The 27,200-nt window shown below is 45.0% G+C and overlaps 1 protein-coding gene across 1 annotated transcript in view; it reads right to left on the reverse strand.

Moving 5' to 3' along the window:
* abl2 (c-abl oncogene 2, non-receptor tyrosine kinase) overlaps window positions 1-20,176 on the reverse strand; it is a 70,183-nt gene extending 50,007 nt beyond the window's left edge. Inside the window, exon 1 of the mRNA XM_007895532.2 lies at window positions 19,963-20,176. Within this exon, the coding sequence (XP_007893723.2) occupies window positions 19,963-20,176 (214 nt within the window). The remainder of the gene's footprint in view (window positions 1-19,962) is intronic.
* Window positions 20,177-27,200: the final 7,024 nt, after the last annotated feature.

Here is a 27,200-nt window from a genome sequence, read left to right on the forward strand (position 1 = left end):
CATAGACTCTGCTATAGTCCTTGCAAGCAGCATGTTGTTGTATACCTCCAGCAGGTCCATGCTCATCACGTCACACAGGGCCGAGTAGAGCTCCACCAGGAGGTTGTGGTCTCCGGGGGTCTTACCGGTCTGGAGGGCTTTGACGGCCCTGGTCAGTTCGTCTAGGGAGAGGCCTGTCTAAGTGCTATCCTCATCCAGCATCTCAGTGAGGGCTGACAGGAAATCCTGAGAGGCCGTGCTCTCTGTGGGTTTCTCACAGTACAGGTCGGCATAAAAGGATCTGGTGATCCTCTGCATACTAGCCAAATTACCATGCACCAAGCCCGTTATGTCCCTCAGCCCAGCGATAACAGAGCTGGCTTTGTCCACTTTCTGAATGAAGAAGCATGAGCACGCCTCATCCTGTTTTATCGTGCGCACCCTGGATTGGAAGATGACCCTGGAGGGCTTGGTGGCGAAGTGCGCAGTTTGCTGACCCTTCGCTTCCTCTAGTTCCTTTCTGACATCAGTTCCCGCTGCCTGTTGTTGCAGGAGGTTCTGCGTTTTGGTCTGTAGCCAGGACATGAACTTCTTTCTGGTCTTGGCTATGCTCTCAGCCTTGCCCTGATGAAGAATTGCTTCATCCAGGACGGATGAAGAATTGCTTCATGCAGGACTTTACCGTGTCCCATCATTCTGCGTAGGAGTCACAAAAATCCCTCAAGGATTTCTATCCTTGATACTCTTTCCGCAACTCCTCTACGTCTCTGGGGTCAGCAGCTTTACGTTCAATTTCCACTTCCCCTTGCCCGTCCTGCGGCCTTCCTGCAGGTGCAGGTCGGCTAACAGTTGGCGGTGGTCAGAGAAGAACACAGGCTGTATGTCTGCGTCCCTAGCCACGAGGCCGTTCGAGAGGAATAGGAAATCAATTCACGAGTGGATCGAACCGTTTGGGATGGAGTAGATGTATTGTATCCCGGTCCCCTTTGCAGTGGTTTTAAAGACACCGTTCAGCTTGGCATCCTTCACCACATTCCAGAGGAGCTTGGACGTGACGTCTAGCTTCCACGTCAGAAAATATTCTATGCAAGTAACAACATCTCCCAAGGCAAACATCCCACACCTTAAGCTTCTTCTTCTCAGATCACATGCAAATAGAAATGCATTTAAAATGTATTATTGCCTCCGATGCAACAAAGTGCTTAGATGTCTACATTTTGGAGGCTGGAAGATGTCTTGTGAAACAATTCAGCAACCACGCACATTATTTTCCTCGATACTCAAATACAGATTACGCCACAGCCTTATTCCTCCTCTTTCCCCAACTCCTGTGTCCTGACTTGTCATATCTGGCCATTAATCTAACAACTTGCATCAATGGGTCTCCTGCCAAAGCAACAAGAAATTACACTGCATCCAACTTTCATTCTCATTGGTACAAAAAGAATCCAACAGTTTGAGTTAAGCTTGGAAAACGAACCTCCATTGCTTCAAAAACAAACTCAACTCCATGGTTTCAAAATTCTGCTTAACCTGATAGAGAATCAGAATTTTACAGCACACAAGGAAAGCCATTCAGCCCATCAATGAAAAAGCATTATCCATTTAGTTAAGTTCCCTCCATCCCTTTCGCAATTTTTCTTTTTCAAAATCGACCGACTTGCTTCAAGTTAGATGCAAGGAGATGGACAATTTTATATTGGGATGAATACTGCGCTAACCTTGTTGTGTGAATAGGAACCCAGTTGTTAATTGATTGACAGATCACTTTCCAGGGGTAATAATCCACAAAAAAAACATTTAGTCACTCAATACATGACTGTTTCTAAGACACTAAGACACTGCTTTGTGCAATTGCTGCAGTATTTCGTCCACAAAATACAGTCAATCCACTTTACAATATATTCTGTGAAATGATTTGAGACGTCTCAATGACATGATAAAGCGCGATATCAAATGCAAGGATTATTATCATCTGCCAACGGGAGCCTTGGTATAATACAATAGCAGCATAAAATCCCAGTATTGTGAGCAAACATATCATTCACCAACAGATTCATTCCAGCCCAACCTGACAGGGCAAAATACAATAGTTGAGGGAACAGTCTGATATGCTTGAGTACTTGTACCATTGTACTTCAAGGTGCTGCAATACACAAGAGCCCAAATAGTCTACGTAAGTGAATTAGAAACTACCAAGTAAGGAAGTCATTTATTTCATCTTAGAACTCTTCTCCAATACTGAATGTCTTTGGTAGAATTCTGGCCATAGCACTCTGATCACTCATTTTCGCTTATTGGATTAGTTAGGCATCTTCAGTGTCAACCTGCCTGTATCGCCCGTCTCAACCTCACTGGCATTTACATTTGGCTGGACACAGCAGAAATTCTCAACAATGTAATTTAAGATTCACCACCTCTCATACCAATACCCTCTCCAAATCCTGGATTGCTTCCTTCTTGACTGTTTCATTAACACGAGCTAATGTAGAGTAAGAGCACTTCATGTACATGCATGCAAAGAGTGCTTGCAACATGTAGTGAATTCAAGATCCTCATCCTCACCTACAAGGCCATTCGCGGCCTTGCTCCCTCCTACCTCTCCGACCTACTATCCCCCTACTTACCTGCCCGTACCCTCCGTTCTGCTCCACACCCCCCGTTCTAATCGCCCTTCCATCGGTGGCCGGGCTTTCAGCCTCTCAGCCCCTAGGCTCTGGAACTCCATCCCCACTGCCTTCACCTTGCTTCCTCCCTTTCCTCCTTCAAGGCCGGTCTCAAGACCTTTCTCTTCAACCGTGCCTTCAGCTCCCCTCTTGACTCTCTACCCCCTCCTCGCTCCCTCCCTTCCCTCCCCCTGGCCATTTCCCCCTGCTCAGATCCCGACCCAAATGTCCAGCGCCTTGGGACGTCCTCCTGACGCGAAAGGAGCTCTATAAATGCAATCTTGTTGTTGGTGTTGTGGAACATTACAGAACACTTCAGAAAAAATAGAATCAAGATTTTTTTCCTCAGTTATGTGGGAAATGGTAAGGAAATTAAAATTGAACAGGTAGAATAGTTTCCTCAATCCAATGGATGAGAGGGTTGAATTAACATCAACAGAGGGCTTGTTATTGAATCCACATTGCAAGTTAAATTAACACTGGTAAACTGCTATTAAACCCAGGAAGCTCAAGTGGCTTAGCCCTTTCAGCTTGGTTTGTGAATCTTCTTTATAAACATACAGCCCTATCCAGTTACTTCAGAGATAAACAAATACATAGTTATTACCCTTTGCAGAGATGTTATGACAAAAGGCACTATTTCTAATTCAAGCAATGTAACAACAAGCATTATTATTTAAACTACACTATTGTTTCAATGAAAACACTTCACATTAGGACATAGAAAGTTGATTCCTATTTATTTTTATTGTATTTAGAGGAAAACATCCACGTTTACAACAACAACAAGATTCCATTTATAGAGCGCCTTTCACGTTGGGAGGACGTCCCAAGGCGCTGTACAGTTGGGTCAGGACCCGAGCAGTGGGGAAATGGTCAGGGTGAGGGGAGGGAAGGGAGGGAGTGAGGAGGGGGTAGAGAGTCGAGAGGGGAGCTGAAGGCACGGTCAAAGAGAAAGGTCTTGAGACCGGCCTTGAAGGAGGAAAGGGAGGAGGCAAGGCGAAGGCAGTGGGGATGGAGTTCCAGAGCCTAGGGGCTGAGAGGCTGAAGGCCCGGCCACCGATGATAGGGCGGTTGGGGCGGGGGATGTGGAGCAGACCGGAGCCAGAGGAACGGAGGGTACGGGCAGGTAGGTAGGGGGATAGTAGGTCAGAGAGGTAGGAGGGAGCAAGGCCGTGAATGGCCTTGTAGGTGAGGATGAGGATCTTGAATTCGATCCTCTGGGGGATGGGGAGCCAGTGGAGGCGAGCGAGGGTGGGAGTGATGTGGTCGCGAAGCCTGGTGCGGGACAGTACACGAGCTGCAGAGTTCTGAATGACCTGCAGCTTGTGGAGGGAGGTGGCGGGAAGGCCGGCGAGGAGAGAGTTCCCATAGTCCAGCCTTGAGGTGACAAAGGCGTGGACCAGAGTTTCAGCAGCGTGAGGGGTGAGGTAGTGCCATTGTCTGGCGATATTCCGGAGGTGATGGAAGGCGGTGCCAGTTGTGGTGCGGATATGGGGGAGAAAGGACAGCTCAGGGTCGAACAGAACCCCGATGTTCCTGACCGGCTTTGAGAGGTGGAGAGTGCAGCCTTGGATGCTGATGCTGTCAGCGCCAGAGGTGCGGAGACGCTGACGCGAACCAATCAGGAGGGCCTCAGTTTACTCTGTAAAGTAGAGCTGCCCTAATTACACAATGTCTGTGACTCCCAGGCTCGTGAGTTAAATGTCAGCTGCACACTTAAGCAAAATAAATGCCTTTTCCTCTTAGATACTGTGCGCACCAGCGATCACTCGAGGGATTCCTCCTGTTACTCAGCTGTTTTCTTTCTTTGTTTTGTCCCCTAATCACATGCATCATTATCTGGGCAGGCAGGTAATCTTCTCTGAAATGTCTGTCGGTTCTGCTATGCAATGGGCCATCAAGAGGCACTCAAGAACAATGTGGACGAGGTGCCTACTTGAATGACCCTACGAGCCACTGGATGATATAGTGCCTTTATTTAACAGGCTATTCTTTATTTTAAAGTAAAATGTACATCAGTTGGTTAAACATCAATTTACACCTACGTTTTAAGTTCTGGATCAAAAGTAAAAGAAAAAACATGCATTTCTCATGAAGGCAATTAAAAGTACTTTCTTAAATACTACTTACTTAATCCTATTAAATACACCACAACAACAAGATTACATTTGTATAGCGCCTTTCATGTCGGGAGGACGTGCCAAGGCGCTGGACAGAGTACAGCATTTCAGACCCAAGCTGGGGTTTAAGGGAGGGGAGGGGAAGGGGGGTGGCCGATGGCATGGTCGAAGAGGAGGGTCTTGAGGCGGGACTTGAAGGAGGCTAAGGAGGGGGCGAGGATTGAGTGACTGGGGGATGGAATGCCAGAGATTGGGGGCAGAGTGGCTGAAAGCTCTCCCGCCAATTATGGGGCGGGTGGGTTGGTAGGGGGTTAGGAGGTTGCAGAGGTAGGGTGGGGCGAGGCCATGGAGGGCTCTGTATGTGAGGACCAGGATCTTGAACTGGATCCTCTGAAGGATAGGGAGTCAATGGAGTCAGGCGAGAATGGGGGAGATGGGGTCATGGAGTTTGGTGTGGGAGAGGACACGGGCTGCAGAGTTCTGGATTATCTGCAGCCTGTGGAGGGAGGAGTTGGGAAGGCCAACAAGCAGGGTGTTTGCACAGTCGAGCCTGGAGGTGATGAAGGCCTGAACAAGAGTTTCAGCAAATTAAACAACAGATCAATTTTTCTTTGCCAAACAAGGTCCCAAACAAGGTCAGTACAGATTCAACTCCGACGAAACCAAACTGTTTAATCCGTTGCGTTCCCATCATTCAGCAGTGGAGCTGAAACATACCACCTCCGACCATGGGTTCAACACTAGTCAGGACAGTTAACAACAGCTGTCTAAAGACACTCGAGCACCAAGCATGGTAGCAGAACAACTGACAAAATGCTGCAGGACGTCACCTCACTGGCATTCTGCCAAATTCAAGACAATGTGCCTTATAACTAAAATCAGATACGAGCATTGTAAAGGATGTTTTATTATGAGCTGCAGCAGAAGAACTCAGGCCACTGTCGACTAAAACAGAGAATCCAATGGAATGCAATCCTTCCTGGCTCCGTGTAGCAGCAAAGGATTGAATTTACATTTGTGGACCATTCATTTTCCTTCTCCCCCCACCAATGCATTTTATATATCATGTGAGAAACTTGAATATCGCCTACAAAATACAGTCACTCCACGAGGAAATGTCTTCCTGATGTGAGAGATGTTATACCAAATTGAAGTATTACAATCATTATTATGACTTATGGTTTAGACAAATATCTTGGTAGCTGGGGTAAGGTTCAGTGCATATCAATGACCATTTTTATTTAAGTTTTCACCCAATAATGGAAAACTCATCAGCACACAACAAACTCATGGCACATTCTGGCTCACACCGATGGTCACTAGAAATTAAAATAAAGATGCAAATTTGCAAACGAAAGTTTTTTTTAATTTGAAAATATTATTATTAATATTTGATATTTGAAAAATGAAGCTTTATGCCCTGAGAGGTCACAGTGTCTATTAACAATTCATAACTAGAATTCCTATACTAGAATTCCTATAACTAGAATTCATTGACTGCGCATTCCCAGAACCAGCTTACTTGCCTGTGCCTTTACCTGCCTATGCATCACCCCCCAAAAGGCGTGCATTTATCAATGTAAAACAGTTTAAAAAAATGTAATTGCTCACAGAAACAACCAATAAATCAGCTGCATTTCCTGCCTTCTCTCTTCGCAAAGAGCTTCCTAACTAGCTTGTGGGCACTGCCAATCTACAGGGTGTTCACAAAGTCCTATTAACCCCCGTTTTTCCCTCTTATGCTTAATTTTTTTTATTTTTTATTTTCTGCAGACGAGTCGAGTGCAACAATGCCTGATAGCAGGAACTTCCTCTTCACTCCATCCATGTTATGGACAATGTCGCACCAAACATGGTGACATGGAGCATTATCCGCCATGAAAATGATAGCACTCACACTGATCCTCTGGACGTCTAGAATACAGTTAACACTTGTACTGAATATAATTAAGTACTTAACCACTTAATTATATTCAGTACTTTCTAAATACAATTATCATTTGTCTACATGATTGTTTTTGGTCAATGCACTGTAGAAAAAAATGGAATTTGTGTATATTGTGACAGAGACCAAAGGTCTAACACCCACAAAATATACAGTCAATTCACTTTACAGTACATCCTGTGAAGCGCTTTGAGACACTCTAAGACATAAGGCATTATATCAAGTGCAAGGATTATTATTATTACTACACTACCCTGTTTACTGAAAGGCTGTCGACACCACCAACTTATCATGTCAGCACAAACTCCCCTGATCTCAACTGCAGTATACAACAACTATTTTTTTCAATAACATGGCTGACTTGATAAGCATGTACACAACTACTGGAGTATCAGCATTTGCAGACATTAGGAAGTATGTGCTCCCACATGCCAATCTGTTTAACATGCACAGACCAAAAGAACATCTTTAAAAAATCTTCATGTTTACTTGCCAAAGAGCGTACATAACCCACCCTTTTCCAAAGAGATCATTCTAATCAAAATTGTTCAGATTTCATGCAGAGTCTGTCATTTTACATTCCATACTTGTGTTTCTATTGAAAATCCATTCAATGTACATTCACAGAATAAACGTTCTGAATCCACAAACCACAACAGGAAACAAATTAGTATTCCTCGACTCCGGCTGCAAATGGAACCATAGCAATACGGTGTATTAGACTTGGTCTTTTCACCACTTTAGATTTGTGGACGAGGTACAATGGTTTCTGCACGCGTAGCATCAAATATACTGAGCTGACACAATCGGACTTAAAACCCTCCAACAATGTGCTGTCCATAGTCCTATTTGCGTAACGGAGAGTCTCAGAGTACTAAACAGTAGGAACGGTGGGTCAAGTGCAAGAGGTAAGAGGAATTTAGGCACAGTTGAAGACTTCAGGAGGTTTGAGAAGTAAGTAGATTTGGAAGCATGCCTCATAGAGGACAGGCTCATAGTGGTTCAAGACTTAGCTGCCAGATGGTGGAGCTGGGGAAATAGGGTATAAACAAATAACAACAAATTACATTTATATAATGGCTTTCACGTCGGGAGGACGACCCAAGGCCCTGGACAGTTAGAGATTTGGAGCCGAGCAGGGGGTTGGGATCAGGAGATGTTGAAGGTAGGGTTAGAGGGTGACCGAAGACGTGGTCGAAGAGGAGGGTCTTGAGACGGGCCTTGAAGAAGGAAAGGGAGGGGTGAGACAAAAGGACTGTGGGATGGAGTTCCAAAGGGTAGAGGCAGAGGCTAAAGGTCTGACCGCTGATGGTGGGGAGAACAGAGTGGGGGACAGGGAGAAGGCTGGAGCCCGCTGAGCGGAGGGTCAGTATGGACCCAAGAACCTCACCATGCCTGACTGATGAGAGCCATTGACCACAGTCAGTAAGCAGCAGGCCATTGTGTGTGTTTTTTAAAAAAAGGGATTGGGATGGGTCTTACCCAAGCTTTCCCTTCTTTAGAATCCATATCCGGACATTTGTGTGTGAATTCCTCTGCTAATTGGAAATCTGCTCTTCCACACAATAAAACAAACACCCACACATTTTACACACGCAAACGTGAATGCAGATAGACAAACTCAGCACTGACATAAAATATGTGACATTCACTTGACAACATGTAATTACGGTAAATTGAAGTTGCAATGACCGTTTTTCAACAACCAAATTGCTGTGTATGTTTACAGTTATTGCTGCTTCGGTAAAATTAGATTAAGCAATAAAAGCAAAACCATTCAGATCAGTTTGCCAACATGTCAGATTAGGCAGTGACAAAAACAGACCTGCAAATGGATATATGAATATGAAAAAAAAGTAAATATTTGAGTTACAATTTACAGTAAATTAACCGTACAATATATTCTGTGAAGCGCTTTGAGATGTCTTAATGCGATAAGACGTTGTATCAAATGCAAGGAATATTATTATTATGATTCAAGTGATTTGTATTTTAAATGATCATTAATATAATATTTGAAAAAAATGTAGACTTTGTAAAAAGCAAAAGCACGTAATTCTTAGATATTTCACGAATAACAAACGGCAGATTGGGGTTCAACATGCGAATAATTTTTTTGACAGTGCCACTACAAAAATATTAATTTTAAAAGAATACGCCTATATTACTTTAATACCTTAAAACTAGGTGTAAAAAAGCTCTTGTTTTTCATTAGTCCCATTTGTAACAAAAATCTGCACTTCTGTTTCATATAGGATCAAAGGCTCCATGCACTCTATAAAGATTTGACTCACTCAGCACGGGACAGAAGGAATGGTCCGAGAGAGGATTTGAAGGCGCAGATTGAAGCAATGGCGTAGTGGCTGAAAGCTCGGCCACCAATGGAAGAAAAAAGCACGTCGTTCGAACGTCTCAAAGCTCTTCACAGGTTATGCTGTAAAGTGGATTGACAGTATTTTGCAGGCAAAACTAAATTTGTGCTTTACTCACATTTCCGCAATGAAAACTGATTCCACATCTGCATTAATTGTGGGACGGGAGGGTGGGGTGTTATAACCCTAGGTTATGATGTACCTGCTCTTGTATACTTTTTTAAGTCAGCATTATTATTTTTTCAGAATTAGAAGCTGATAAGGATCCAAGAATTGTGAGCAACATTTGTGCTACTCTCTGTTGAATGCTGCAGAATTCACAATCATTTGAGGAACTATCTGCTCAGATCACAGGCAAACCAGCCCAAACCTTTGTGTGCACATTAACTGACACTCATTGACTTAATTACATTAAGTACTTAATTGAAATGCATCCTGTGCAAATTACAGAGCTGGTAGGTTGCAACAATTATAACATTCAAATGCAAGTTTAGAATATGTCAGAGTTATTGTTTTCTAATGCAGATTCCGTTCGTAGAAGACAATAACTGGCATATTCTAAAAAAAATGCAACAACTTACATTTTTATAGCGCCTCTCACAACAGGAGAACGTTAGGAGAACGTTCCAAGGTGCTGGACAGTCAAGGATTTGGCCCTGGGCTGGGGTTTGGGATCAGGAGGGGTAGGATGACTAAAGGTGCAGTCGAAGAGGAGGGTCTTGAGATGAGCCTTGAAAGAAGCAAAGGAGGGAGTGTGGCGAAGGGACTGTGGGTGGAGGCAGAGAGACTGAAGGCCCAACTGCCGACGGGGAGAGAGTGGAGGCCGGGCGGGGGACATGGAGCAGGCAGGCCATCGGAATATCGGAACGTAGGGAAGGGTATTAAACAACATGAAGCATACCAAGAGGCAACACTCGCACTTATTCACTGCCTGCACTGAAGTGGATCCAGAACTGAACCATATAAGATTGGAATAATATACATTATAAAAAGCACACATACATGGGAGTGATTATACAGCAGTAATCGACTTGTTAGACCCAGATATAAATGGCAGTTATAAATGGCTCAAATGCTTTTTTTGACGTCAGCTGAATCCTTCAATTAAGAAAGTCTTCAAATCCTTCCTGGATGTCTACTATTCTATCCACAAACCATCTGAACCACCATCCAAACCAAACTACTGTACAGCCTGTAATTGCTCCCTTGTAGCCATTGTTCTCTAATGCACTGAAACTCATATTACAAATCCCTTACATCGCAAAATGGAGAGGCATTAACTGAGCAGCTCTTGCAGAGGTAGAAGTCAAGACACTTGCCACTAACCCACACATCACAATTGATTTTATAAAAGTACTGTGACAGAACGATCCAAACCAACAATCCCCCAGACAAACACTACACTTTGCAATAAAATCCTGTGAATGGGATTCAAGACGTTTTAGTGCTGTGATAAGAGCACTATATCAAACGCAAGGATTATTTATTCACATTATACAGAACTACAGCTACCTGCAGTGTTGTGAGGTTACCTTTCAGAGCATTGATACAAATTTCAGTGATTTGAAGCCTTCCTTTTACACCAGAAAGCTGGGTGTGGGGGGGAAAGAGAAGACGACTGAACTCACACTCAAAGCGGCTAGTCTTGAGGTTGACTTTGAAAATGGTACCACTTGAACACAAGGTACCACCATGTCAGATGACATCCTGATACCACACCCATGCAGCAGTTAGGTTTTACACGGAACCCCTTAGGCTATACAGGTGACCTTACTTGCCACATTCTCAGTTAACAGTGTCCAGAAAAGAAACACCAGGCTGTCTCCGATGGTCTCGCGGGTAAAATCACTACTCGGTGCAGCTTTAAGCCTCAGAGAGCAGAAGGTCCGATTCCATGCCTGAAGCGGTCATTACAAAGTGCTGATCAGGCGAAGAATACCAGAACATTCACAATTTGAACTGTCCATCTAACATCTCCACTCATTTCAATCTTGTCACATTTGTCAAACTGGGAGGTATGGAAATAGGTGACAAATCACAGGACTTTCGTTCCAGTTGATATTTCATAAAACTTAAGAATCCAACGCATCAATCTTAGGCAGGTATGTGGAGACTGCATGGAAAATCAGCAATTCAAATTTGTAAGAGCAGATGGAACCAAATCACTTTACATTCAGACTGGCTCCCTGTTGCACCACAGGCAGCCTTTTACAACAGGTGCTGAGGGAGCAATTTCTTGTACTGCTGATCGGAACTTCTTCCTGTAGAGAAATGCACATACAATATTCAGACTCAGAAACCGTCTGACTCTGTCCAACAGCACTCCCTTACCACACTTCTGCTGTTGTGACAAGCGAGAGGACAATGGTTCGATTTCTGGACGGGGTGAAACCTTAGGCAAGTTTCCTTACTGCACGTGCCTTTGTTTACCAAGCAGTAAGTAGGAACCTGCTTGTTAATCGATTGGCGGATCACTTTCTGGGGGTAATAATCCCTCCAAAAAACCCACGACTGTTTGTGCGACACTGCTGTGTGCTATTGGCTTCTGCGTTTCTCCCACATTCCAATTCAATTATTTGGATCTCGAAATAAATTAAACCGGGCTGAACTTTGGGCACACCGAGTGAATTGCAGGCACGCCACGTGAATTTCCTGCAAAATATCTCTCTGTAAAGCAATAGCTTTTTTAGACCTCGAAGACTCTGTTGTTAATATTTTACTGCATTGCCTTCAGCTGTCCGACAGTAAAACTGCCGTACATGCCCTGCACACTATATACATCGGCACCACTAAGCCTACGGTAACATTTCAGGTGAGTGGTCCCAATGCTCATCATAAATGTCTGCTGATGCCAAACTGGTTGCAGAAGACTACAGTCTAAAATAGTAACATGGCTTTTATACATAGACAGCTTTTATTATAAACAACGAGATCCCAATTAGAACAATTTCAAAGCTGTAGCTGAATTTCAAATGATAAGTAGCTTGGGTTTGCGATGCTTTTACTGTGGAGACCCTTAGCTTAGTGGTTAGCATGATCGCCTTGGTTCGATTCCCTGATGGGGCGAAACCTTAGGCAAGTTTCCTTACTCCACACTCCTCTGTTTTACTAGCAGTAAATAAGAACTAGGTTGTCAGTTGATTGGCAGATCGCTTTCCTGGGGCAATAATCCAACAAAAATGTTTTTAAAAATTTGGTCACTTGATCCATGACTGTTTGTGGGACATTGCTGTGTGGATGCCGCGTTTGGCTAATAAAATGCACAGTCAATCCATTTTACAATACATTCCCATTCATGTCTCAACAGCGCAATAAGGTGCCATATTAAATGCAAGGATTATATTATTACTACTGATTCACTGATATAAAAGGCTTTGCAGTGCTCAAGGCCCCAGGCAGCTGGTTAATATACACTACGCAGTAAAAGTATAGCATCATTACAAGGTAACATGTGAAACAATGACCTCAGTGCAAACCAAATGATTCAAGTACAACATCCACATTACTCTCGAGGACAAAAGCAAAACTTACCAGGAACGGAATCATTTTCCTCCCTCACCCTCACCACCTCTGCCTGCATATGTTACAATACGCATAGTGTGTTTCAAGGACAGAACACGTCAAGAGGTTGATGTAACATTAACAAACTGGCCAAGCATTATTTCCCATGCGTGACTGGCTTGTTACACTCCAGCCTCATGGGAGACCATACAAATGCTTTACCTGCATAAATGATGCGTTTCAAAGCGAGCATTTCAAGAACGCCATTTCAAAACAATTCAATGATAACCCAGAAGTGGCTTAAGGATGTTCTTTGTTGTATTGTATGAAGTGCTTATTACAAGCCTCAATAGCATTAAGATAAGCTTTGCAAACGTATACTAAATATAAGACTATTAGAGCAATATTAAAGCAAGAATGGGTTCACCTCTTTCTTCCTTCTCCCTGCCTGTGCGCCTGCCCATGACATTCAGTGATCCATTCGAATTAAGCACTATTGGACATGAATCTAGGCTATTATTAAATGGCTTGTGTATATGATGATCTGTTTTATCCATTCCATATGAGAAAGATGAAACGTAGGCACTTGGACAACATCAAATTATGAAAGCAAAGCTCAGTTACTTGGACAACATCAAATTATGAAAGCAAAGCGTAGGCACTTGGACAACATCAAATTATGAAAGCAAAGCACAATCTAAACAAGAATTTATATTAGTCTTCTAAACATGCTCCGCATCTCAACTTAATCGATACAGTGGAACATCACTGGGCTTGTTTCCTTAGCCCAAGTGCGGAATAGTGCTGCTCTCACGTGACAGGAACCAAGTCAAGCAGCATGAAGAAAGTCTTCAGCAATACAGCATCCCATGAGAGGAAGGCATGTTACAAGGATATTTTCTACAGTAGATTACATGGATATTTGCCATCTGTTACAGCCTAACATTTTGAACTCTAAAATGAACACAAGCAAAATCTTCTTTTTGTTAAAAAAAAGTAACATCGGCATACATGCATTTTGTGCACAAGCGTTTCACCCACAAAATATACAGTCAATCCACCTTACAACAACTTAATACGATACAGCGCCCCTCACACAGGGTAGCGTCCCAGAGCCCTTGACAGTGGCGGAGCACGACCCTGAGCTGGGGTGGGGGGGGGTGACCATAACAACAATCAGAGAAAAGTCTTCAAGCGCGACATTAAGATGGAGACGGAGCGGGTGAGGCAGAGGTATTGAGGGAGAGTGTTCCAGAGTTTCCGAGCGTAGTGGCTGATATATTCTTTGAAGCACTTTAAGAGGTCTCAATGACACAATAAGGAGCTATATCAAATGCAAGTATTATTAGTTTTACTATTATTGACCAAATGTACAAAAAAGCAAGTCAATTTCATACACAATACCAGCATGACAACATGGGATCACCATTTATCTGTTTAAATTCCACCAAGAAAAAGCTACAAGTACATGAATCAACAAAGGATGAATAACATTCCTCTGTAGGGGAGCTGAGGTGCTTTGGATTAATGGAAGCAGAAAATTCAGCACCAGAGACTCCTCAATAACTTGTATTGAGATGAGCAACAAATAATTAGGATTGCCAACCCTCTCGGCTTTGGCCAGGGCGCCCCAGCCCCCCCGCCCCCCCCCCCCCCAGCCTGGATCCTCCAGTCATCCTATTTCACACAGTAAATATCCAACTGTTTCCTGCTTCTCTACTTTACTTGTTTTACCTCCTGCAACCCAAAACAATACTCTGATGCAATTATAAATTGCTACATTCTGATATAAAAAATTACATACCATAGGTGTTCATTTTTGAGCATGCTGTTTCAAATGTCTGTTTACGGGTTATTACTGTGTGCTTTTGTGCTGCCTGTTTGCCTGCAAAATACAGTCAAACCACTTTACAGTATATCCTGTATATTAGCTTGGAGACTTGCTTCTGGTGTGATGAGGCGCTATACCAAATGCAAGAATTATTATTAACTTGCACTTTTATCACAATAAATTATCACAAGTGATTCACAGTAATTACTGTCAAGAGCAGCGACTTTTTGGAGGCAACTGCAACATGTATTTTGCACACAGAAGATCCACAAACAGCAATAGGATGGAGGATCATTGACATCCACCTGAAGAATAAGCTGATGGACTTCAGTTCAATGTCATTTAAAGGAGAGCGAGCAGCTCCGACACTGCAGCACTCCTCAGCACTGCACTGGTTAGTCATTTATTTATACAATCAGGAAAGACTAGAAATTAAAATCATCAGAACAGTGGCAATTACTTACATATCAAACACAGAGACAATCGCTTCTATTCCCAATGCATTAAATTTGCTTTTTTTCTCCACAAAGGAATCACAATAAGATTGGCTTCCTCCGGAGACAAACAGCAGCTAAGTGCATCATTATGTGCAGTGGACACATTAAAAGCTATGTAGACGCCTGCTTTGGAGGCTAAACAATTTTGATGGCAGCTCAACCAGCAATACTTTACCAGCAAGTGGCAAGATGGTGCCTCACTCCAGGGGGCAGGGATTCTTCCCACTCAGTTCCTGTTAATCCTGAAAGCCAAAGCCCTGATGGGTTGAATCGTCTTAGCTGAACAGCAGCCGGGAAACATTGCCAGACATGCACTTCTGGTCTCGAACCATGTCATTGGTAGATATGAACCACAGGATGGGTTTATTTCTAAAGGACAGGAGGCCACATGAAATGATTCATAACTGCTCCACTCTGTACTCATCCCAGTAGTTCAGACACAGGAGTTGAATGGATTTGGGAAGTATGCTATATTTCATAGGAATAAAAGCTTACGTGTTCTGAAACCGCTATTCTTTACAAACTGTTCATAGCTAAAAATTTGCTTGGATGTAGGTGGTAGCTAAACATTCACACCATTGATGCAAGGTTCTGCAGGGAAGATCAATTTCAGCAAATGCTCAGAAGCTTTACCACAACAGGGCCAAGAATCTGAGGCAGGGGATAGTGGTATGAATATACAAATTGCTTAGTATTTGACCTCCATCTGTATTCCCTTAAACTGCCTTTCAAAAAAGACAGTACACTGAGGTGTATATCTTTAGCTTCTACAGTTTCACAGGAACGTTTAACTATGGGGACAACTGTAAGATACCATAGCTTTAAGCCACTGTGAAATCAACCGACAGATGCAAGCTTTGACCAGCAACAGTGCACATGTGCCTCCGCATTTACAGACGTTAGACACTGCAATTGAACGTTCGCTCCACACCAACCAAGTTCAGTAAAATCTAACCAACAGCCATGGATAAATGCTTCACTTTAATGATGTCAGCCCACCTTTGCTAGATTAATACAATTACATTTGGTACTGATCAAGAGATTATGGTGTTGGCCAGTGGAAGTAGCGGTGGTTCAAAACAATTCTTGAAAAAATGAAATGAGAAATGAACCTTCAAACAGCAAACTCCAAGTCAGATTCTGAGCCATAAAACCATAAACCAACTCTGTGTAACCCAAATGTACAAATTGGCACCACCACCACACAGTGGGTATAGTCCTGGCAATTCAAACACAAGCTAATAAAATTGGCAATGAGTCACAAACTAAATCCGACTAATCCACTCTAAATCCTCGCTCCCTCCTGATCACCCTTTACCCACCACAGCCAATTGCTATATGCATCTACACTACCCCAGTCTCAAAGCCATTTCGTTGGAGGATTAAGCAAAGAAAATTGGCTCTCCCATAGCATATGATATATTATGTATGTACAGAGCATTTGACCCGAGTTTGGGGAGGGGAGGAACATGAAGAGACAAGAGAACATTCAGACATTAATTCATAACCTACAAATGCGATGCCACCAAACGCAATCAATCTTGTTCAGCTGTCTCTGTTGGACACAATGTATGAGCTGCACCTTGTCATTGAAACTGATGTGATAAGAATAGGTTCAGTTAACACTCAATTCCTTCACACTTAAATATAATAAGCCTCTTACAAGTTTACCAATTTGAGATGTCTGCACCACTCATAGAGCTAACACTGCTAATAACCCAAAGTACACTATGCAGTTTACCTCTAACAGGCACCTCCAAAAGCTGCATTCCTTTCCTTGGGACGTCCTCCCGACGTGAAAGGCACTCTGTAATGAAATCTTGTTGTTGTTGTTATATCTCAATGTGGCTTTATTAAATAGACTGCTATTCCACTGCTTGGACTCAGCCACCCATCACTCTACAGTTGGCAATTTAGTGCAATAAATGCCATGATGCAGGACATGTCAACAAATTTACTGCAAATGCACTGTTTGCGACAGATTTAATTATGAAATAATTAGAATATAATCCTTACGTTTGATACAGCATCTTATTACATCACTGAGATGTTTCAAAGCACTTCACAAGTTATCAAAAATATAATGACTTTTTGTAGCTGAACACAACAGCCAGTTTACACACAGCAATGTCCCACAAACAGCTGTGAAGTGAATTGGCAATTTTATCAGGAGGTTCTTTGGATGGGACATCGGGATAAATTTCCTTGAAACATTACCACTTGTTTCACAACTCAAGAAAAAACACTGGAAATGTTTGAAAACTCATACTGTGAGGTGCTGAGCAGAAGCTAAGCAGGTCTTTCATTACAGGTGAAGGAAGGCATCCCTGGTCCACTCGTACAATTTCAAGTTTTCACAGTGACCTGACGGAAGGTTAGGGAGCAAATTATCTGACTCTTTGACCACAAGAAAACCAAGAGGCAAGGGAGAAAATCGTGTGTGGAACTTCACCCTATAAAAAAACTCCAAGAAATTTCATATGATATCAGTACTTATAATAATAGTCCTTGTATTTCATTTAGCACCTTCGTTGAAACATCTCAAAGCACTTCACAGAATATACTGTAAATTGGATCGAGTGTGTACTTCGTGGATGAAAAGCGGCAGCCAATTGTGCACAGCAGTGTCCCACAAACGGTCCTAAAATAACTTATGGTAGTTTTAAGAAATATGTCTGTACAAGTCTGCTGCTTTGGAAGTCAGTTTTCTTGTCTTTATGCTTTCTGTATCCAATGCAAAACTGAAGCTTAAATGGTGCACAGCCACTTATTTAATGCATTTAATCCAAGTTAACTGGACCTCTGCATTATGTTGCTCATTTTTAAGTAAGCATGCATCCTGCTACATTCCAGCAAAGTGGCCCTGTAAACCACTTAACAATATCCATTAAAATACTCTACATAAGACCTAATAGCACTATTGCTATACAGACTTTTGTTTTGCTTTATTATACACCTCTTTTCTTCTTTACCCCTCTTGTGTACTGAATTCAGATCAAGAAGTTGCAAATGGTACCGGTTGACCGGGACACCAATTCCCTGAACACCTTCGCTGCAGATCGAGAACTCAATGTGGAGATCCATTAAGGTAAACTCATGGCTCCCATTCCATGTCACAGCATCCGAACACTGTCACTATCACAGTGCCCAACATCCCACAGCTGACGAACTGCATCACCTAGCAGTATCAATTTCTATATAGTATATTGGGCAACACCTTGAAACATTTCACATAATAATCCTTGCATTTCATATAGCGCCTTATCATGTCTTATGTCTTCGAGATGTCTCAAAACGCTTCACAGAATATACTGTAAAGTGAATAGACGGTATCAGACACTGAGCAGGGTGGGTGGGGAAATGAGATGGGATAACTATAGGCACTGTCAAAGGTTATCTTTCAGGAAGCTTATAAAGAGAAAGGAGTGGGGTGGGAGAGAAAGGAGGAGGCAAAGATGCATCGCAGGCCCCAGTTTTCTAAGCAAAGGAGGCGGACCAAAGAAGGTGACAGAGATAAGGAAGGGGTGAGGACATGTTGGGATTTGTAGACTATTGTGAAGATCATAAAATCAATTAACAGGGAGGAAAACAAGGAACAAAGTACGGGTGTAGACAATGGGCAAGCAAAATTTGGTGCGAGAGGATACAAGCAGTCAAAATTTTGGATGAGCTGGAACTTGTGGACAGAAGGAAGGACTGCACTGGAGACCAGCGAGGAGAGCATTGGAAAAATCAGTCTGGAGGGACGAAGACCTGGATAAACAACTTATGATACCACCCCACCGTTCCAAAGTAACCCATCGTTGGGGGAAGTGCAACATACCCACTCACGGCCATACACGGGCAGTCCTTTGTGACACACAACATTTTTTATGACCATCAATCGGAACTCAATAAAACCCTTTTTTTAAAAAAAAATCACTGAAAGTAGCAGCTGCCAGTGGTGCTTAAGGACAGGACAACAACAACAACAAACTACACTGTATAGTACCTTTCACGTCGGGAGGAAGTCCCAAGGCGCTGGGCTAACAACTGACAGATAGATGCATTTATTATCCCCTGTAACATAGTGTATGCATTACTGCTACAAACACAGATGCTGCACTTCTCAGCGGCATTAGTCCCGAGCAATTTGAGGCGTCTCAATGGCGCGATAAGGCGCTGCATCAAACAGCGGAAGTACTGCGTTCAGCGCATACATTTACCGTGGAGCTGAATCCCAGCCGCGTCCAGGCTGGTTGCAGGGTGGATTGTCATTGTTTCCTATGTACTCTGTATTGACACCATATCATTTCCCCCCCACACATGCACTTGTACAGATGAAGATAAAGAAGAAGCAAACCATAAACACAAAGAGGGGGGAAGAGACAGAGATTGCTCATCATTAAAGACCCAGGAAAAGAGCAGTCGGCATGTCATGTCCCTGAAGGGGGGGGCTTGTTGCCCCTGCAGCCCGGCCACCTCCAGGGACATGACATTGCCGACAACTGGGTCTTATTCTGAGCGGTGGGTGTGTGTGTGGGTGTGTATATGTGTGTGTGTGGGGGTGTGTGCGTGTGGGTGTGTGTGTGTGTGTGGGTGTGTGTGTATGTGTGTGTGTGGGTGTGTGTATGTGTGGGTGTGTGTGTATGTGTGTGTGGGTGTGTGGGTGTGTGTATGTTTATGTGTGGGTGTGTGTGTGTGTGGGTGTGTGTGTGTGGGTGTGTGTGTATGTGTATGTGGGTGTGTGTGGGTGGGTGTGTGTGTGTGTATGTGTATGTGTGGGTGGGTGTGTGTGTGGGTGTGTGTGTGTGTGTTTGTGTGGGTGGGTGTGGGTGTATGTGTGTATAGGTGTGTGTGTGGGTGGGTGTGGGTGTGTGTGTGTGTGGGTGTGTGTGTGTGTGTGGGTGTGTGTGTATGTGTGGGTGTGTGTATGTGTGGGTGTGTGTGTGGGTGTGTGTGTATGTGTGGGGGTGTGTGTGTGTATGTGTGGGTGTGTGTGTGTGGGTGTGTGTATGTATGTGTGTGTGTGTGTGGGTGTGTGTGGCGGGAGGCTGACTCTCACTCACCGTGATGGGTGAAGATGTTACAGGCTCCTTCAATCCCCCGGGCCGCCGCCGCAGCCGCCGCCGCCGCCGAGGCCGCCGCTTCTCTCCTCCTTCCCCCGTGTCCGTGGCCAGGCCTGGCCGAGCCCAGCCTGCCCCTGCCCGGCTGAGCCGCATCTCCTCCTCCTCCGCCGCCCCCTCCTGCAGCCCCTCCGACGCGGCCCTGCTGCTGCCCCATCCCCGGTCTCCCTTTGCGCCTCCCTCCCTTGCCCGGGGCCTGCGTGTGGCTTCACATCCTCTCCTGGCTCCGCTCCGCCGGAGGCTGCTCCCTCTCCTCCTCCACGTTGTGTGTGTCCGCCGGAGCGGGGGGTCGGCGGGGCTGCCTTCCCTCGGTGATGGGGGGGGGGGTCGGGGGTGGGGGGGGTGGGGTGGGGGAGTCTGTGTCACTCCTCACTCACAGAGAGCCCCGGCCACTCTGTGTAACGGGCGGCCCTTTGCCTTGCGCAGCGAGCGGCCCCGCCGGCCGCTCTCACTCTCTGCCCCCGAGCCACAACGAGGCGCTCTGTTGACGCTCCACCTCCATTGGCTGCGCTCGTCCTCCAGGAGGCTCCTCCGCCATTGGCTCGTGGAGCCGGCTCCCCCATTGGTCCTCCGGGGGCGAGTCCTCCGAGCCGCGTCATTGGTCCTCCGAGGCGAGTCCTCCGAGCCGCGTCATTGGTCCTCCGAGGTGAGTCCTCCGAGCCGCGCCATTGGTCCTCCGGGGGCGAGTCCTCCGAGCCGCGCCATTGTGCTTTTGAAGTGAGCCCTCCTCCTCCACCACCTTCACGACACTGACGTTCAACGACGACAACAACGACGACGGAATTACATTCGTGTAAAAAAAGCGCCTTTCACGTCGGGAGGACATCCCGAGGCGCTGGACAGTCAGGGATCAGGACCCGAGCGCGCGCGCGTGTGTGTGTGTGTGAGGGGGGGGTGGTGGGGGGGGGGGTGGCGCAGGGTTGGGATGAGGGAGGTTCTGAGGGGGTTTGGAGGGCGGCCGAAGACACGGTCAGTAAAGGAGGTTGTCTTGAGTCGCACCTCGAAGGAGGCCGGCGAGGGCGCGAGGGCGAGGGCGGAGGGACTGCGGGATGGAGTTCCGAAGTCTGGGGGCGGAGAGGCCCAAATCCCGGCCGCCGCCGTGGTCGCGCGGGAGACCCGGAGCGGAGCGGGCGGGGGTCTGCTGAGCGCAGGGAGCGCACGGGTTGTTGTTGGGTGGGGGGGGTCGGGGGTCGGCAGGTCAGGGCGGTGGGAGGGGGGCCTTGAAAGTGAGGACGAGGATTTTCAAACTCGTGAGGGACCACTTGTATTCGGGGGTATTTGTTGGCCAGGACACCGTGGGGGGGGGGGGGGGGGGAGGAGAAGAAAACCCTTCTCTTTTCGATTAGCGCTAACGGGATCTTCAACACTCACTGTACAAGGCAGACAGTATAATGATAATCCTTGAGTTTATCGTGTCCTCGAGGTGCCTGGAAGGGCATCGCGGGAATTAAAATAATAATAATAATACTTGCAATCGATGCTGTAATAATAATAATTCCTACATTTGATGTGGAGCCTTAGCACATCGTCAAAATGTCTCAAAAGCGCTTCACAGACTACACTGTGAAGTGTAGCGACTTAACTTTGCGGGCAAACACGGCAGCCAATTTGCGGATGGTGAAATCGCGCAAACAGCTGTGGAGTGAGTGACCGATTTTATCTGAGGGATTGTTGGCCACTCGTCACTGTGCGTCAAGCAAACCCTCCCCAGCAACTCCTCTGCTCTCCAAATCTATGTCTCTGCTTCCCGGGGCCCCAACCTACTCCTGTTGGAGGATATTTGGCCAGGACACTGGGAGAAACTCCCTTTTCTTTTCAAATAGTGTTATGGGATCCTTACTGTCCACCTTGGTTTAGAACCTTGGTTTAACATCTCATCCAAAGGACAGCACTTCTGACAATGCAGAGCCCCAGCAATGTATTGGGGTGTCAGCCTATAGTGTGGGCTAAGCCTAATATTCTCTTTCTGATTGACTTGCTAGGTTTTAGTCTCCATATTTTTTGTCCTTCTTTCCTCTCTATTTAGTTCCTTCAAGTGCAAGGATTAATATATTATTAATCTAGGGTGCAGAAAAGACACTACGACCATCCGGTGAACAATACCTCCAATGATACAGTGCTTCCCCCTCCCCCAATTTTTTTGTTCCTAACATAAACAGAGAAATTATATATTACATCCTTTGGCTTTGTTATGTTGTTAATATGAGATTCTTTTACTACCATTCTGTGAGAGCTTTAGTCACCATTTCAAGATTCAGTTAGATTAAATTGTTAAATGCCTGGATATCCTGGAGTCCTGTAGCTCAGTGGTTAGAGCACCTGAGTTCAATTCCAGGCAGGACGAAACCTTGGGCAAGTTTCCTTACTCCACACAGAGCCTAATAATAATCCCCCAAAACCAAAAACAATAATAAATTGGTCATTTTCAATCTACGACTGCTTGTGGGACATTGCTGTGCGCAATTGGCTGCCGCGTTCGCCCACAAATATACAGTCAATTCACTTTACAGTGTGCTCTGTGAAGCACTTTGGGACGTCCTCCCGACGTGAAAAGCGCTATGTCAAATGCAAGGATTATTATTATTATTATATCTACAAGTAGAGACTGTTTATTTTCACACGAGCTGCGGCTAAGGTGGACATGTAATAACATGCAATTATTGAACAAGTTTCCACAAACAGTTGCAAGATACATCAATGCATCCAACTCTGGCTGCGGTCTCGAGGCTGCTGGCTCCCTATAAGAAAGCAAGAGAAAATATTTCATTCACCGCTGCGCTCAACGCAACTTGCACAGCATTGGACTCAAAAGCACCCTCATTATTCTCCTTCATTTCTTCACTGGCTCCCTCCCCATATCCCAGCAGATTGAATTCAAGATCCTTGCTCTCACTTTCAGATTCCTTCACTGCCTCGTCTCACGCTACCTCTGTGACCTCCTTTGACCCTGCCGCCCCGGCTGCTCCCTCCACTCAGGAAACTGCTTCACGTCCTCCAGCTGATCTGCCTCAGCATCAGTGAGCGAACTTTCAGCCATTCTGCCCCCGCTCTCTGGTACTCCATCCTGGGGTCCCTCCACCCATCTTAAAATCTATCTTTTCAACCATGCTTTCGGCCACTTTTTGAATTACAGTTTAGGGTGACGCTCCAATGCAGTACTGGGGGCTGCTCAGCATTTTCAACCCTGCCTACCAGACTGCTCCCTTAGCTCAGCGAACACCAGTATCTGCCCCACTAAGCTTTCAACCATCTGCTCCCACTCTTGGGAACTTCATCCCAGAGTCCCTCCGATTTGCTCCATCCCAATGTTCAAAACCCTCCTTTACTACTCTTTCAGTTATCTTTACTGCGATCCTACTGAGAAAACCACTCCCTTCACTCAGAAATCTCTGGCCTGGTTAGCTGAAAGGTCAGCTACTAATGGTGGGGTGGTTGGGGCAGAGCACAAAGAGCTATAACCCTGCAGAGAGTTCATGTTAAGATTTAAGAGAAAGTACAGGATAAAAGATAGTCCACATCTCTCAGGGTTGTTTCAGTGCAGTTGCTGAGTTAGCATCTCCAGTACCTGGTTTAATGTAACTGCCAAGAGTCAGTGTCTGCCAGGACACGTTCTGGGTAGCTACACAAACAACGTCTGTCAGGGCTCGTTTAGTACAGTTGCAGAGAGTTAAGAGTCAGAAACCACTGGTTCAGTTCAGCTGAAGTAAGTCAGGATCTGCCAGGGCTAGTTCAGTGTAGTTAAGAGTCAGTTTCTGTTAGAGCTGGTTTAATGTTGATACTGTGTCAATGTGTGCCAAGGCTTGCTCAGTTTGGCTGCACAATTAATGTCTCACGCCTGGTTCAGTTTAGCTGCTGAGTCAATGTCTGTCTGGGCTGGTTCAGTGTAGCTGCCCAAGTCAGTGCTGGTTCAGTTTCTGCCAGCACTGGTTTAGCGTTGCTACTATGTCAGGCCTGGTTCAGAGTAGCTGTCCAAAGTCAGTCATGTCATGTAGTGGTTAGAGCACTCGCCTCACAAGTGAGAGGACCTTGGATTTGATTAGTGGGCAGGGCGAAACGTTGGGCAAGTTTCCACACGCCTGTGTTTATGTAGCAGTAAGTAGGCAACGGGCTGTTAGTTGATTGGCGGATCGCTTTTCCAGTGGTAATAATCCCTTCAAAAAAGAAAATATATGCTATTGAAAAAAATAGTTTGGTTACTCAATCCACAACTGCTTGTGGGACACTGCACAAATTGGTTGCCGCATTTCGCCCACAAAATATTGTCAATTCACTTTGCAATGTGTTCTGTGAAGCTCTATCCCAGTCCCTCCAAGTGTGCAACTCCATCCTGGAGTCCCTCCGGCTCCCTCACCACGTCTCAAAGCCACGTTTTCTGTCATCTTTCGTACAACTGACACCCAGTTAGCTCCCATCCTTCAGTGATCACTGTTCTAACTCATGTCCCCCCTCCCTACTCACTTCTGTGTGAGTACACTGTGTGAGTGTATCTGTGTCTCTCTTTCCTCTGTATGTATGCGTCTGTGAGTGTGCCTTTGTGTGTCTCTTCTATATGTGTGCGTATTTAAGAGTGTCTCTCTGCCTTCAGCCTCTCAGCCCCTAGGCTCTGGAACTCTATCCCCCAGTGCCTTCGCCTTGCCTCCTCCCTTTCCTCCTTCAAGGCGGTCTCAAGACCTTTCTCTTTGACCGTGCCTTCAGCTCCCCTCTCGACTCTCTACCCCCTCCTCGCTCCCTCCCTTCCCTCCCCCTGACCATTTCCCCCCAATGCTCGGGTCCTGACCCAACTGTACAGCGCCTTGGGACATCCTCCCGACGTGAAAGGCGCTCTATAAATGGAATGTTGTTGTTGTTGTTGTGTGTGTGTCTCGCTCTCTGACTGTTTTTTGACGGATCGCCACGCCCTTTGGGCCTGTGCTGGTGTTCCCCTCCCTGTCCCAAATCGGTCACCCAGTTTTTATTAAAGAAGAAATTAATAAAAATGTTTTGCAACAATCTAATATGTGTTATTTCTACATGTTTAGTTTTCATCAATAAAGTTAAAAAATGTAAGTTTGGCAGTAAAATGTACCTCAATAGCACCAATCAACTGCCCACAATTCCTGCAAAATTTATCAAATTTCCCAGCAAATTTGCTGCAAAATTTCTCCATAAGTTTTGGCAAATTTTTCCACACTTTTGTATTGGCCCAGTTTATGATTGAGAGTACGATCTGTAAGCTTCCCTTGGGGCTTTTGCTTGCAGGGTTAACAGGAGCGGAGTGGGAAGAATCCCTGCCTCCAGTTATTGCTCTGCCCCTCCAAGTCCTGCCAATCAACCAGGCTGGTCTGTCATCATCAACAACAGGTCATTTGGTTCAGACAGAACCAAGGGTTACAAAGGTTCATGTGGAAAGGAGGGCAGATAAGCTCAAAGAGTACAGCAGTATCTTTTACATAGCAAAATACTGTTCATATTACCAGGGATGAGGGGCTACAGTTATGAGGAGAGATTGGAAAAGTCAGGTCTGTTTCCGCTGGAGCAGAGAAGGTTGAGAGGGGACCTGATAGAGTTGTACATAATTATGAGGAGTTTTGACAGGATAAATAATAATAATAATAAATAGAATAATCCTTGCATTTGATATAGTACCTTAGCATGCCTCTGAAACATCTCAAAACACTTCACAGAATATACTGTAAAGTGTATATGTTGTGGGCAAAAATAGGGAGAAGTTGTTTCCTCTGGTTGGGAAGTGAGTAAGTATAGTTATAAGTCATAAGAATAGTGAAAACAGAGCTTAGGAGAATTTTTTCACTCTTGCAATGCGGAATGCTCTGTCAAGTAAGATGTTAATATTTCACAATCTCCACTTTCGTTTGTCACAGTCCCTCCAACATTTAATGTGTGGCACAGCCTGTGACAGAGGATCTCGATTCCCTTTCTCTCTCTCTATCGTAGTTTACAAGTGTCGTAGCCCAAGTGTCCTGAAGCTGACTGGTGCAAGAATGCATCCCAGGCATAACTACACATTCTGAGTGAAATGACTGTCTTGAAGTTTGCACAGCTTCTGAGTCAAAGGATGTGGGTTCAAGCCCTACATTAAGATTTGGAATTCATATACTGTAGTCTAGACAGACACATCAGTGCAGTGCTGGGGGTGTGCTGCATTGTTGGAGGTGAATATTGAACATCCCAAGCCACTGCTCAAAAAGAAGAAAGTTTCTCACAGTGTCCTGGCCAACAATCTCCCCAAAATAAATTGGGTCACTCACTTCATGGCTGTTTGTGGGACATTACCGTGCTCTAATGAGCTGATGTTTGCCTACAAAGACACAATCACGACACAGTGAAATCCTGTGATGTCCTCCCCAGTGCTATATCAAATGCAAGTATTACTATTATTTTTAATAATAATAATTCTTACATTCGATATAGCACTTTATCACATTGCCAAGATGTCCCAAGGCGCTTCACATGATATACTGTAATGTGGTGACACTGTGTGTATTTTGTTGACTATTTCACATAAGTTATAAGTCCTAACGGGACTTAGTAAGTAAGTGAGAGTCACAGAACAGAGAAAGCTTCTTCCAAACTAAAAGCATGCTCCAGTCACTGGGTTTACTCTCCTCTATTTCTCAAGGAAGCCTTAAGAATTATGTAGGTTTTGAAGGACTGATCATACTCTGCTTCTCTAGGAACGACCAACAATGTCTCATTTTACCCTCAACTGGGCCAGAAGCAGCAGTGCAAATATCTCCCTGTCATTCCACAGTGATACCCAGCTGATTTAATGTTAAACAGAAGCTGCAGTGTTTCTCCAGGACAGATATAACAACAACTTGCATTTATATAGTGCCCCTCATGCAGAGTAGCATCCTAGAGCGCTTGATAGTGGTGGAGCACAACACCGAGCCGGGGGAAGAGGGGAGGTGACCGTAGGCACGGTTGAAGAGGAACATCTTCAGGTACGACCTGAAGATGGGGAAGGAGGAATTGAGGGAGAGTGTATACAGGCATCAGAGTTATGGTATATGGTGAAAGTAGGGGTATCGGGATTAAAAGATCTGCCAAGATCTAATAAACAGGTGAAAGAGGCTCGATGGGCTGAATGGGCTGTTTCTGTTTTCCTATGGGTTTCCTTAAAATAAAGTCGACAAATTCCAACCTGAATGCAAATTGTTTTGGCTGAGGTACGCACTAGA

Source organism: Callorhinchus milii, unplaced genomic scaffold (genome assembly GCF_018977255.1).
Source record: "Callorhinchus milii isolate IMCB2004 unplaced genomic scaffold, IMCB_Cmil_1.0 Scaffold5, whole genome shotgun sequence".
In the NCBI taxonomy this organism is placed as follows: domain Eukaryota; kingdom Metazoa; phylum Chordata; class Chondrichthyes; order Chimaeriformes; family Callorhinchidae; genus Callorhinchus; species Callorhinchus milii.